The sequence below is a fragment of the Oryzias melastigma genome, linkage group LG7 (genome assembly GCF_002922805.2).
Source record: "Oryzias melastigma strain HK-1 linkage group LG7, ASM292280v2, whole genome shotgun sequence".
Classification (NCBI taxonomy): Eukaryota; Metazoa; Chordata; class Actinopteri; order Beloniformes; family Adrianichthyidae; genus Oryzias; species Oryzias melastigma.
In genome coordinates, this window is record NC_050518.1 from 21,334,708 (window position 1) to 21,347,080 (window position 12,373).

Here is a 12,373-nt window from a genome sequence, read left to right on the forward strand (position 1 = left end):
CAGCTCCTCACAGCCTCCGGGGCTCCAGTTTCAAGCAAGAAGATTGAAGAATGGAGAGTCAAAATCATTCAAAGCAAATATTTGATTAATTCATGTACAACTTTATCAGTTCCTGATTGGTCAAAGTTCAACAATTACAACAATCTAATAGCCAGTCGATTTGTACGTTGAGCCAGGGCACAGTTTTGTAAACACGAGTTTACATAGAATTTTCATTGAAAGTGGTAACTTGAACGCACGTTACTGAGTGTATGTAGCTTTAGCATCAAGAGAAGGTAAAAGGTGCATTAACCTGTAAAATTGTTCGTTGATTGATTGGCTTCTTTCCACTTCCCAGAGTTAGACGGAGTTCCACTCAACCTTGTTTATTTCGATGCTTTTCTTTGTTTTTTGGTTGGTTCAAGTGCAATACAACAAAATAAGCAACAGTAGAAACACAACCTGCGCAGGTGGAAAAACTAGCACCCATTTGGGGAGCTGGTGTGTTCGCCGTCTCCTCCACAGACGGAGAAGGAGTCTGATCAACTGCACATTTCCTCCACCTGCTCCCACACCTGGTCTCATTCAAGGAGGATCTCAGGGAAGGAGGGGGAGTGGCACAACAATTAGAAATTAAAATGTTTGTACTTTTTACATTAATATTATAAACTTTCTAAATAGGACCATGAAGTTGAAGTCTTTACATATCTTTTCTATTTCTCTTTTTTCCATGCTGTTTTCTAGAAAAAAAAGCAAATCAACTTTTCACATTTAAAAATTGATGTTACAAAGTTAAACCTATTTGGAAATGCTTTTTATCAAATATTCATTTTGAAATTTTATTTTGAAAAATGTGTCATCTTGAAGAGCCAGAGCAGCGATTCACACATCCTCCCTTCACTGTGTTCTCTGCGTCGTCCTCTGTAAGTGGCACAGACTGTAACAGCAAACTGTGATGGTTTCAGCTTCTGGAGTCCCGGCTCTCCCCTGAGTCTTTTCCTGGTACGACACGTTTATATCTCATCCCATGGAAGGTGTCCGGAAGACGTCGCTGTCAGATGAAAGCTCAGGGAAGAATCCTTTACTCAACCTCCCGACCATCAGGGGAAAAAAAAAAACATTGTTTTAATGAATCAAAGAGATTAAATCATTTATTGACAATAGAAAAATAAAAATATTAAACTGGTAAACAAACATGGAAACTTCAGAACATGTTTAGCATCCACATCCTTTACTATTGTCTCAAATGTAATATATACACTTCAGAAAGCATTTCCCCTTCATAGAAACACAGATGTACATCTTTGTCCTCTGTAGATACTAGGAGGAGTTCATTCAGTAGAATCCAGGAGGGGTGAAACCATTTGTGTTAAATATGAATCCATCATAATTTGTAGTTGCTGATAATCATGGCAAATATTGGTTCATTTTGAACGATTGAATTCACTGAAGCTCTTCACTTCCTCATCCGAGCTGACACAAAGCTATCATAATCAGACAGGGTGGGCGCTCAGATTCAAAAGCCACGCCCCCTCAGAGGAGATTCTGGAAACAGAGGCTTCAGATCAACATGATTAATGGCTTTTTGAGATATTTTTGTTGTGGGATTTTGGTTAAAACTTCACACTATGGGAACGTATTTTTTAAATAAAAAAATTGTCACGGGAGGACTTTAGTTACAATAAAGAATTTTAAGCGCCACAACCAGAAGCCCAGAGAGTTTTCTCATGAGGAGCCGTCTTTGGCCCGTCATCCACACAAGGACAACTGGCGACTGCGCGGTTGAGGTCTTACCAGAGAAGACTTTGACGGGGAAACAAAAACAAGAACACACACAAGGCGTCCTAAGAGTTGTGTGTTTAGCCGCTGACCAGCAGGACCTGTGTGTGAATATGCCCACTTGTTTACATAATCCAACATGAATAAACATGAGATGATTTATAAATAAACATGCTGAAGGCAGCGCGGCAAACACACACAAACGGTTCTGGGGAGATCATGAATATTCAAGCGGCAGCATCGTCGTCCGTCGTTCTCACACTCATTCGTTGTTTTGCTCTCGGCCGGCCGGACGGCTCCGTCAGGCCAGATGGACGGACACTTGTCCTGCTCGGCCTCCTCTTTCATTCTCTTTTTGAACGCTTGTTTTTTACGTTTTCCATCTGAACAGTCCTGATACACAACTTGATGAATCCAGAATCTCCTTGCTTCTTAGCTTTCATTTCTTTTTAAGTTTAGTTTTTAAGTTTCAGAGGTGATGCTCCAAGCACCAAATGTTCCTTTTTTTGCATTCATAGTTTGAGAATTTATTATCCCAGTGACTAGAGTGAGGCTATGAAGTCACCTGAACAAAACTGAATGAACCAATCTATAATAAACGAGAAGAAATCAGCTGAAAATGAAAGAAATACAAGATCTCTGACAATCTTCCTCCACTGGAGCTTCATGTAAGATCTCTCCCAGTGCAGGAGTCTGCAACCTGCAGCCACATGTGGCTCTTTAACGCCTACATAGTGGCTTTATGATTTCAAAAAATATATTTTTAATTTTAAATATCAACTAAAGTAAAAAAAAAAAGAAAAAAAAGTAGTAAAGTGAAAAAAGTCAACTCAAACTGTATTCTATCCATTCACAAACAGATATTCCAACAATCCATAGGTGTTTAAAGTCCCCCTATGATTATTTTTTTATTTAAAAAAAAGTTCCCAGTAGTGTTTTAATTATGATTATGAAGTTTTTAACCAAAATCCCTCAAGCTAAAGTCTTAAAAAGCCATTTTTCATGTTGTCTTTGTTTCCAAAATCTTCTCTGAGGGGGCGTGGCTTTTGTAGCTGAGCTGAGTAGCCCCGCCCCTAATCCCCACTGTCTGATTATAATAGCTCTGTGTCTCACTAGCATAAATCTTCACTGCTGACACATAAAAATGTCAAGCGAGCTGTAATATCCAGGCGTATCGTTTTGATCCGGATGTCGGTTCGGGCGAGGAAGTGAAGAACTTCATGGACCGAACTTCCTCCAAAAGCCTGATTCTTTCAGTCTTTTGACCTCAATCCAGTAGAGAATCTATGAAGGGAGTTTGAAGTCTGTGTTTTTTCCAGTAACAGCCCAAAAAACATCACAACAAATGAGAAGATCTGCATGGAAGAATGGATTGACATTAAGAACCCTGTGAAGATCTACAGGAAACCTTTGACCTCTGTCACTGACAACCATGGTTACATTAGAAAGTACAGTATTATTTATGTTTTTCAGTGCAATTTTTTTATGCATTCACTTTCTCTAGAGAAAGTGACAAGAACAAAAAACAAGACAGAAAAGTGTAAACATGTTCATGTCTGATAAATATTTATCTTTGTTAACCCTTAAACACCTACTCCATCTGTGTGCTGTACGGACGCTGGTACCTGAATTTCCCTGAGGACTTCCAAAGGGATTAATAAAGTATTTTCTACTCTATTCTATTCTATTCTATTCTAAGTGTCGCCGGTGACGCTAAAACACAAAATCTTTAACATACTGAAACTTTTCATCCATTAACACGATCAACGCCATTCCAGTAGATTCTGAAGGAGAAAAGCGGCGTGAGCTGTACGGATGGATAGATCAGATATTGAACGCCATTATTATTATTGCATTGTAATGCTAGCTTGGAGTTCTGTAAGTTAGTGCGAGAGAGTGTGCACAAAGGGATGATGGGAAAGCGGCACCAGCAAAACACAACTTAGAGATGAATTTCTAATGAACTCCTGCAGCTGTGCAGTAAATATATCTCAGAAAAAGACTATTTTTTTAATTTTGACACTCATAATCAAAAACCCACTGGGAACGATTTTACACTAGATTCAAAGTTGATCGGATGGATTTTTAAAGCTTCTGGACTTCTCAGACATCCACACACAGAACTTTGGTTTAGTTTTCAACAGCTCTTAAGAGTGGAGGACCAGATACTCTTCAGGCTCTTCGGTTTCCTATTTTTTTAGCAGGAAAATGCTGCCCCCTACTGGGTGCACGAGTACAAGACAGCTAAAGTAGAGTACATCACATCACAGGTGCAAGTTCAATGTTTGACAATCAGCTTAAAAAGTTAAAAGTGTTTTAGATAGAATACAGAAAAACAAAGATGTAAGGGGTTTTTACTTGTAGTTTTAAATAGTGGATTTTTCAATATTGAGGCAGAGTGTTTTAGGACAAATGTGAATTTAACTTTTTAGCTTCATTTCTAAAGCTGACAGCAGCTTTCAGCATCTTCAGTGGCAAAATTCAGCTTACAGCATTCACACTAGCATTATCACAGGTAATGCTATATATCTAGTTCATAATTATTTTAAAAAGTTACAATTTTAAAGTTTTAAAACATAGTTTTAGAGCATTCAATAAATGTTATTCCTGTTCGGCCCGCGACATAAGGTGTGTTTTGGATTTCGACCCCTTGTGCGATTGAGTTTGACACTCCTGGTCTAATCTAAAGGCAGACAACCATGATGCACCCACCTCCATGCTTCAGCTGCAAGTTCTGGAAGTGAAAGATATTGTCAAAAGTGAGATTTTTACTCCTATGTGGAGACAGAGGGCATTAAAGTAGCTAAAGTTTTAAATTTAACAGGAGAATCATTGGGATGTGGTCCTGAAATTCTCCTCAATTTCTTCCTTTTTCACTAATAATATCACAAGAACTCATTTAAAATGAAAAAGTTCATATTTAATGTCACAAACAGCCTTACACACCAGCACATCACCATCAGTACGTTACAATGTCAATCAAAGGGAACAAAAGACGAAAGGTCACAAAAAAAGGAAACAAACTAAATCTGAACTCAGTAACCAGGACAGCTTTCATTGCAGTCGTCTGGACCAGAACACGCTACAGGAAGGTTGGCTGTCAAACGCTGCTGATCAGGCTTCTGGATGCCTGGAGTCAGATCGGAACCTGACCAGACGCCACAGACTCAGAGATGAGCAGCTGCTTTAAATGGCACTTTAACAGAAAACCACGGCCTCCATTTTGCTGCTCCAGTCACAGAGTTTTATAGAAAAACAGACAGAAAGACGCGGATTTATCAACCATCAGTTCAAACTGGAGTTTTCACGGAGAAGTTTCACTTTAATGCTGAAGGTAAACAAACAGCTGCAGGACTTTTAAAGAGTTAGTTACCAACTTTCAGCTCTTTCTTCATGTATTTTGTTGCCTCCAATTTAGGAAAACTGGTGGTGAAACACAAAATGTATAAACATAATTGTTATTTCTGGTGCTTTTGGAGGGTTATGAGGCTCAGATGAGACATTTCTTTAAGCCAATGAGCCACAAGGACAAAAAGAAAATTAAAAAAGAGCAAATATTTTAAAGAAAAGGTGAGTCCTTCACAAAGTTAAAGGTCCTCCCGAACCATGGAATGGATTGACCATGATCCTCCACAGATCCATTTACTGTGACTAAACCTGAGATCTGAAGACAGAGGGTTGGGTGATGCAGCTCCGGTCTTTAAAGGCTGTTCAGGATAAGAAAACGCAGGAACCTGCTCAAGATGAGCCACTAGAGGGCACAGTAGGAGCTGGGAATAATCCAGAAACTTCTCAAATCCAAGATTTTTGGAGTGAAGTGAGCGTGGCTTTATTCTGCAGACTGTTCACCCTCACAGATCTTTTATGTACGGATGACCTGGAGAACAGATGACAGGAGCAGCAGTTTGGCTTCAGTAGCTCAGAGCTTTCGGTATGTGAACGTGTTCAACAGGCGGGAAAGTCGAGGGAGAACTGAACCCACGGAGAGACCTTCCTGCTGAGAGGGATCACTGGTTGGCAGCTCATAAGAAGCCCAGCCGAGATGCATGCTGGGACTTTTACACACAGTAGCTTTAAACAAAAAACAAATGATCTTCAGTGATGGAGCTGGGTGCTGCACATCTATAAGTCCAGAAAAGCTTAATCAGCCTGGCAGACAAAACCCAGGGCACACACAACAAACCGTCCGTATTCAACACAAAAACTACCACAAAAATCAAAAGTCCTGACTTTCTGCACGCCACGACCAGCGCCTGGATCCCCATTGTGCTTCACTTCATCTCATGAGTGACAGATGCACGGCAGCCAATCAGGGAAGCCTCAGCGTCAAGAAACAGTCAAGAAACAGTCATGTCGGTCCACTGGCCTCTTTCTGTGCTCATGTGCGCCTCCTCTTGGCTCCACCTGGACTTGCAGGGTTGGAAGATGACAGCAGCTTGTCGGCGGCTCTGCTCCTCTTCCTCTTCTCGGCCTCCTTCGTTGCTCCTGCTCCTCCTCCTCCTGCTGTTGCTCCTCCTTCACTGGCGCCCTTCTCTTTGTCCCGCTCCCTCTCTCTGTCCCGACTGCTGCTCGTTCGCTCTGGCATCTTAATGGAGGAGTTACTCCCTGAGACGAGACACGGAGAGCAAACACTTTGAATAAACACAGTCGGCGTGATCCCTTCAGCCCCACAGGGTCCTGACTAAGTGCTGGACGAGCTGCTGCTGTGGAAACAGATGGCCAAAAGGAGAACTTTTACTCTCACCTGGAGTGGTGGCACACGCATTTCAGGATCTGTTTTAACCCCTTCATGCCATATAATTTGCAACATACATTTTTTTTTTGCAATAATTGGAAAGAAACTCAGGCATGAAGGGGTTAAAGTTCTGTTGAGATCATAGTTGAGCAAAAAACTATTCAAATTAAAATTCTTTTAATATTTTTTTCCATGTACAAATGTTTTACCTTAAAGTAATTTTGCACAAACTTGTTTTGCGAGTGTATTTGATTTGAGAGCCTCAGGCAGCACTTTGTTTTGCTGTAGTTAATTAAAGAAACATGATAATCAAAGACATACTGATGAAAATCATGTTTATGGTGTTTTTTACATCTTCTTGTTGCATTTTTCTGGCGATGGAGGACAAATCCTAAGAAAATTAAGCTTAAAATTGTATTTTTGAGGATTAATTTTCTTTTTTTATTCAAATCTTTGTGAATCAGGAGCAGACGATGATAATTGGCTCCTACAAGTTAACAATTCCTATTATAAATGTCAGACCGTGCCAAAAATGATTAAATAATAAAACGAAGTAAAAAATACCTTGTGGCTAACAAACCCGCCTCACCCCACGCGTGTTACTGATAGCTTCCTGGTAAGTGGCTTATAAAGCTAGACAATTGGTCGGTCGTGGTCACATGACCCGAGGCACACAAGGCGTGTCGCGACAGAGCAACTAGCAGGGCAAGAGGACACAGCGAAACGGTTTTGGCACCTGTGTTACAGATTTCTAGGTAATTTTTCCTAGAATATGAACAGAAACACTAAAAGCTTTTTCCACGCATAGTTGGTAGTTGGGTGAAGCCACACCCCGACGACTTTGTTCTGAAAACATCCACAAAAGCTGATCTAAAAGGGTTTGAATGACAGCTAAGGGTAACCATCCTCACCTGTGACTCATTTACCTGAAATCAAAAAGTCTGAGCTCCCAACAAACAGACATTTCTAGATCCTGAGTCATGGGGAAATCTAAAGAGCTGTCAAAAGATCTACGGGAAAAGGTAAAGGATTTAAGAAGATGTCAACTTTTGAAAAGTATCATTTAGGGAGTTTCTGTTGTCATAATGATTTAAAAATGATTTGTTTAACAATAAATGGCTTCATCCAACCACTGACTATGAGTGGAACAGAACTTCCTGTATCATTTGTAGTCTCTTAAAATAGTCTAGAGTTCATCATTTTTTCCAAGTTGTGTAAACTTACGAGCACAACTATATGCAGCTGCGGTCAAAGACAGTAGAAGGTCGAGGGTGTGGACAGGAATGAGTGCCCAGTCAGCAAGTGGATGTGAGCTGAGAAACCACAGATCAGTGAAGGACAGATTGAAATTAAGCTGTTAAAGCAAAAAAGTTTTTCAGCTTTTCAAAGTAAGAGATAAATTGGGCTGTGTCCAAATTTCCTCCCTGATCTCCAACTGTAGTGTGGGACTATCTGTGCCAAAGTCCAGGGTGGTTATATCCGGTCCTCCAGATCATTTTATACTATAATTATTAACGGCCTGCAGTTATTTTGCGCTTGTAGCATCGTCACATATTGATGTTTGGTCAGGGACCCTCCATGTCAAAAATTGACGGTTTGGGTGTCCCCAACTCGTTGATTTTTTTTTTTATGTCCAATTAAATCAAAGCTGCAAACCGGTACCGGTCCGGTACTGGGACCACACCAGTATCATACCCCAACCATAATCCGGTACCAGGCTAGGGTGAGGGCACCGGTACCGGTCGCATCCCAAAGTTCAGTCCGCGTTGAAAAGCTAAGTTTTAAAAATGTAGTTTTATTATGTTCAATAAATGTTTATCTTGTTCTGCCTGCGGCCTAAGATGTGTTTTGGATTTTTGTGCGATTGAGTTTGACACCCCTGATATACTGCCATGGATTTTAAAACCAATTCAGACACCTTTAAAAACAGCAAATATGACGTCACCGATTTCATGAAGTAAAACTCTAATAGATACAAACATTTTGAGAAGACTGTTTATGAATTCACAGTTCTCTGATGATGAAAACATGGATCCTTTAGTAAAAAATATATATATATTTAAAAATATTGTTTAAATGTTATGCATATCAAGGTCTATATTTGCAAATCTAGAGATAAATGAGTTTTTGCAGAGACTTCTGGGAAATTTCTAGGGCACTTGATTTTGTAACTTTAGATTCAAAGAGTTCTACAAAACAGCAAATGCACCATGCAGCTGTTTAAATGCACAGCAGCAGCCGCAGCAGGAGGAGGAAGAGGAGGACAAACCTTCTTCATGAGTTGCTGGAGGTTCTCTCTCCATCCTGAACTCCTCTTTGGTCTCCTCCTCTGAGCCCAGCTTCCCTGCACACACAGGTAAAGGGGAAGATTTATATGGTATCATGCAGAAAACTGTAACTGAATCCAATAGATGCTCCAGTCTAGAGGGACTGGGTTTGGTGGGCCTGGAAGCGCTTCTGTGTCTCCTGAGGAGGTTTCTGTGGAGGAGGAGGAGGAGGTCCGGACATCTCCAGCTCCAGGTAAACCAGTGAAGGTGGATGAATTTATGTGATCGTGTTAGCCTGACTGTGGTTGGCTCCACAGCTCCTGCACTCACCTTCTTTTACTTCCTGAATGATGTCATCAGGCAGAGAGAAGGCCTTCTCTGTGTTTGGAAACGGCAGGATTTCCGACTCGTGCTAAACAGGCAAAAAACAAAAAAAGTCAGCCAGACTTCAGAGACGCTGTCTCTGTGTGTGTGTGGGTGTGTGTGTGTGTGTGTGTGTGCGCGTGAACACTTCCTCACCAGAGCCTGCATGTCGTACATGGTTCCCAGGTGGTCCCAGATGACGGAAGAGGAAACCTGCCGGCCGATGTTCTGACTGAACTTGTCTCTGATGCAGATCATGTGGAAGTGGCGGTTCACTCCTGCACGTGCACAAACACACACTTACCAACAAAATCACTACTTTGTGTCATCTGCAGTCTATAGTCATTACACATTAGGTAACAGACAAGCTGGCCTCCATAACAGACTCTACAGTGTATTTAAGTGTAGCAGCTTTAGCAGATCTCCTCTTTGTGTTTAGGTTTAAGCTGATGATGGTTGTTTAAGGTCCCACTCTGACTTTGATCTATTTTCAAAGCTTTTCCAGTGTTTCTTAATTATAATTTTGCCGTTTTTAGCCGAAATTAAAGCATCTAGGTCACAAATACGATCTTTTACAAAAGGCTTTTTTTTATCTGTTCTTGAGTGTCTCCCTGCTTGACCCTCAGCAATAGGGGGTTCGATTAGGATGGTTATACCACCGAATGGTTCCTGAGTGCAGCTGTGTGTGCAGCTCACCACTTCCCCAGGGAATGAATCAAATGGGGAGAACAAATTTCCGACACTTATGTTCCTGTCCTCAGCTGTGGACCCTGCCTCTGGCTCGTCTCGTGACCCCAGCTGTCCCATAGTTCCATCAGGGTGAAGCCCATCTGCTACACTATTGAAACACGTAGTTGTAGAGTTAGATTAGCTAATTCTTCTTTAACGGTCCTGGTACATCGCCTGTCCGTCCTGGGGGAGGTTCCCTCCTTCATGTGGACATCCCTGAGGTTTGTTTTTGTTTTTTCACAACATCTGTGGCGTTTTTCCTCACCGAGAAGGAAGGTCTAAGGACAGTTTAGTTTTAGTTTAGTCTGTTTAGTTTAGCAATCCGCTCTTGTTTATATTTCATGACCGATTATATGTTTTTGTGAATTACCAGTGTGAAGCCCAATGAGACAACTGTGTTGTGTAATTGGGCTATATAAATAAAATTGAATTGGATTGGACAGCTGATAGGACTTTAAAAACAACAAAAGTACTATTTATCAGAATATACTGCTCTGGGATTACTGTTGGGATTTTCTTCAGTGGTTCTGGTTCCACCTTAAATTCAATATGTGGGGCTGGGAAATGCAGAATTAAAGGGTTTGTTTGGTCCATTGGAATTCTCCACACAATCGTCAGGAATTTTGAAGGTATAAGTTAAAAAATATAAATAATTAATCTCGCTTAAATCATATCTTCTGAAACATCTGCAATGCAAAAGTTTACATTTTTGACTATGAAACAGCGAAGGGGTTCAGTTAGCATAACAAAAAAAGCCACTGGTCGTTTTAGCTAGCGTGCTAGCGTTAGCAGCACAGAGTTTAAATAGGATGACAGGCGATTCTTACCCACGGGCTTGTGTCCGATCATCGCGTGGAACAAACAAACCTCCACCTCGTGGCTCCAGACCACCGAGTCCTCCCCGGGAGCCAGTCCCGAGTCCGGAGGCTTCTCCTCCGCCTGGCTCAGCGTCACATCTGCTTCACCCATCTTCAACTAATCTTTAAAACCCGAGACAACGGACAGATTCTACACCGATGCCTTCCATTTGTGAGCGTAACCGGAAGTGACGTACATGGTGAATATTTCCGAGTTCCGTTCCATAATGAAATAAAATAAAACGAGAAACTTGAACGAGTGTATGTTTGGAAATAAAAAAAAACAAAAAAATACAAAATCTGCATTAAATACCACAAATGTATTAAATGGATAATCATAAGTGGTCAAAAAACCCACAAGCAAAGAAAAAATTATCTTCAATTTAAAAAGAAAAAAAAAAAAAGATTAAAACTCAATTCAGGAGCTCTTTGTATTTACACCTCTAGAATTTCTTACCCAAACATTTAAATATAATTGGAGTGTTAAATGTTTTTTTGTCCTTTGTTGTTTAGTTGTACCACTGTAAAATAAATAAATAAATAAATGAGCACAAATGTCAACTTTCTGAAAATTATCCTGTGAATTCAGTTTCTCCCTGGACATCCTTTACGTGAACTGCACTAGAGGGAAATGGAAGCCCAGGTTTCTTTGTGTTGCCTTCAGGTTATCTGCATTGTTGGATCTGGAGTTTGTTTCTCTTGCCAGCAGTCTGATGGTTTTCTACCAGGTTCATGTCAGGCGTTTGTTGGACACCAACATCATGGTCATTGATTGGTTTATTTGGTAGTGTGTGCAAGTGGATTAAGTCCTGCTGGAAAATAAAGTCAGCACTTCTGCAGTTCACATCTCTACATCTATTCAGTTTGTCAGCAGAGGACAGCAGGAGGTGATATGGAACTTGACCAGCAATCTTTCACTTTTTCTTTTTTTGTTTGACTTTGGGTTTACTGTTGTGCAGTCTTGTCCTGCTGATGTAAATTTTCACAGATAATCGATTAAGAATGAATAGAAACAAATCAATTTTTAACCTAATGTGTTTTAAACTTGTCTGTGGATTTCAGAAAAAAAACTAAGTTAACCAACGACTACAAATGACATGAAACCCAAACTGACTGTGGAAATTCATCCTAAACTTTAATGTGAAGTAGACTTTTCCACTCTGTCTCCCAAGTTTGGGACCATAAATTCCAAATTAACATCTACTATAAAATGAAAAGAGAGCTTTGAACCTTTCAATAAAAATAAACTTCTTTTCTCCTCAGCCCAGGTAAAATCATTGACAGCACTGCAAAAATGGAATATTTAGAGTAAAGAGAACCTCGTTTCTAAAAAAAAATAAAATAAAAAAAGAGGTAATTTCTGTTTTACAAGAAAAACAATTTCAAGAAAATGTTTAAATAGAAAAATATTCTTAGTTCAAAGAAAGCATATCCGACTAGATTTTGCTTCTCAAAATAAGAATTCTTGGTAAGACCATTTCTCTTCCCCATTGGTAGATTTTATTGTTTTAAGAATGTTTGACGTTTTTTTGGGGGAACAGCGATCTCATCACCTTGAAATGGATCCAGCGGGTTCTGAGGATGGATGGACGTCTGTCAAGTATGTGTAGATACTGACCCAGACTGAGACCATTTGATGACCAAAAGTTTTGTAACTGTTCTTT

At 40.3% G+C, this 12,373-nt stretch overlaps 1 protein-coding gene across 1 annotated transcript; it reads right to left on the bottom strand.

Moving 5' to 3' along the window:
* Nucleotides 1–4,656: 4,656 nt before the first annotated feature.
* LOC112159655 (MRG/MORF4L binding protein) lies at nucleotides 4,657–11,337 on the bottom strand. The gene is made up of 5 exons (XM_024293871.2): nucleotides 10,680–11,337; nucleotides 9,280–9,401; nucleotides 9,091–9,172; nucleotides 8,763–8,837; nucleotides 4,657–6,363 (listed from the first exon to the last, which is right to left on the bottom strand). Exons 1-5 carry the CDS (start codon nucleotides 10,819–10,821, stop codon nucleotides 6,137–6,139), a joined length of 648 nt encoding a protein of 215 aa, XP_024149639.1. The 5' UTR covers nucleotides 10,822–11,337; the 3' UTR covers nucleotides 4,657–6,136.
* Between the last annotated feature and the right edge of the window lie 1,036 nt (nucleotides 11,338–12,373).

What these genes read in the sequence shown, in the direction of transcription:
- LOC112159655 (XM_024293871.2), bottom strand. Translation starts at nt 10,821, where the DNA reads ATGGGTGAAGCAGATGTGACGCTGAGCCAGGCGGAGGAGAAGCCTCCG. An exon ending in TGTACGACATGCAGGCTCTG is followed by an intron (nt 9,173 to 9,279) that starts GTGAGGAAGTGT and finishes TTGCCTGTTTAG; the next exon opens with CACGAGTCGGAAATCCTGCC. An exon ending in CATTCAGGAAGTAAAAGAAG is followed by an intron (nt 8,838 to 9,090) that starts GTGAGTGCAGGA and finishes CTGTGTGTGCAG; the next exon opens with GGAAGCTGGGCTCAGAGGAG.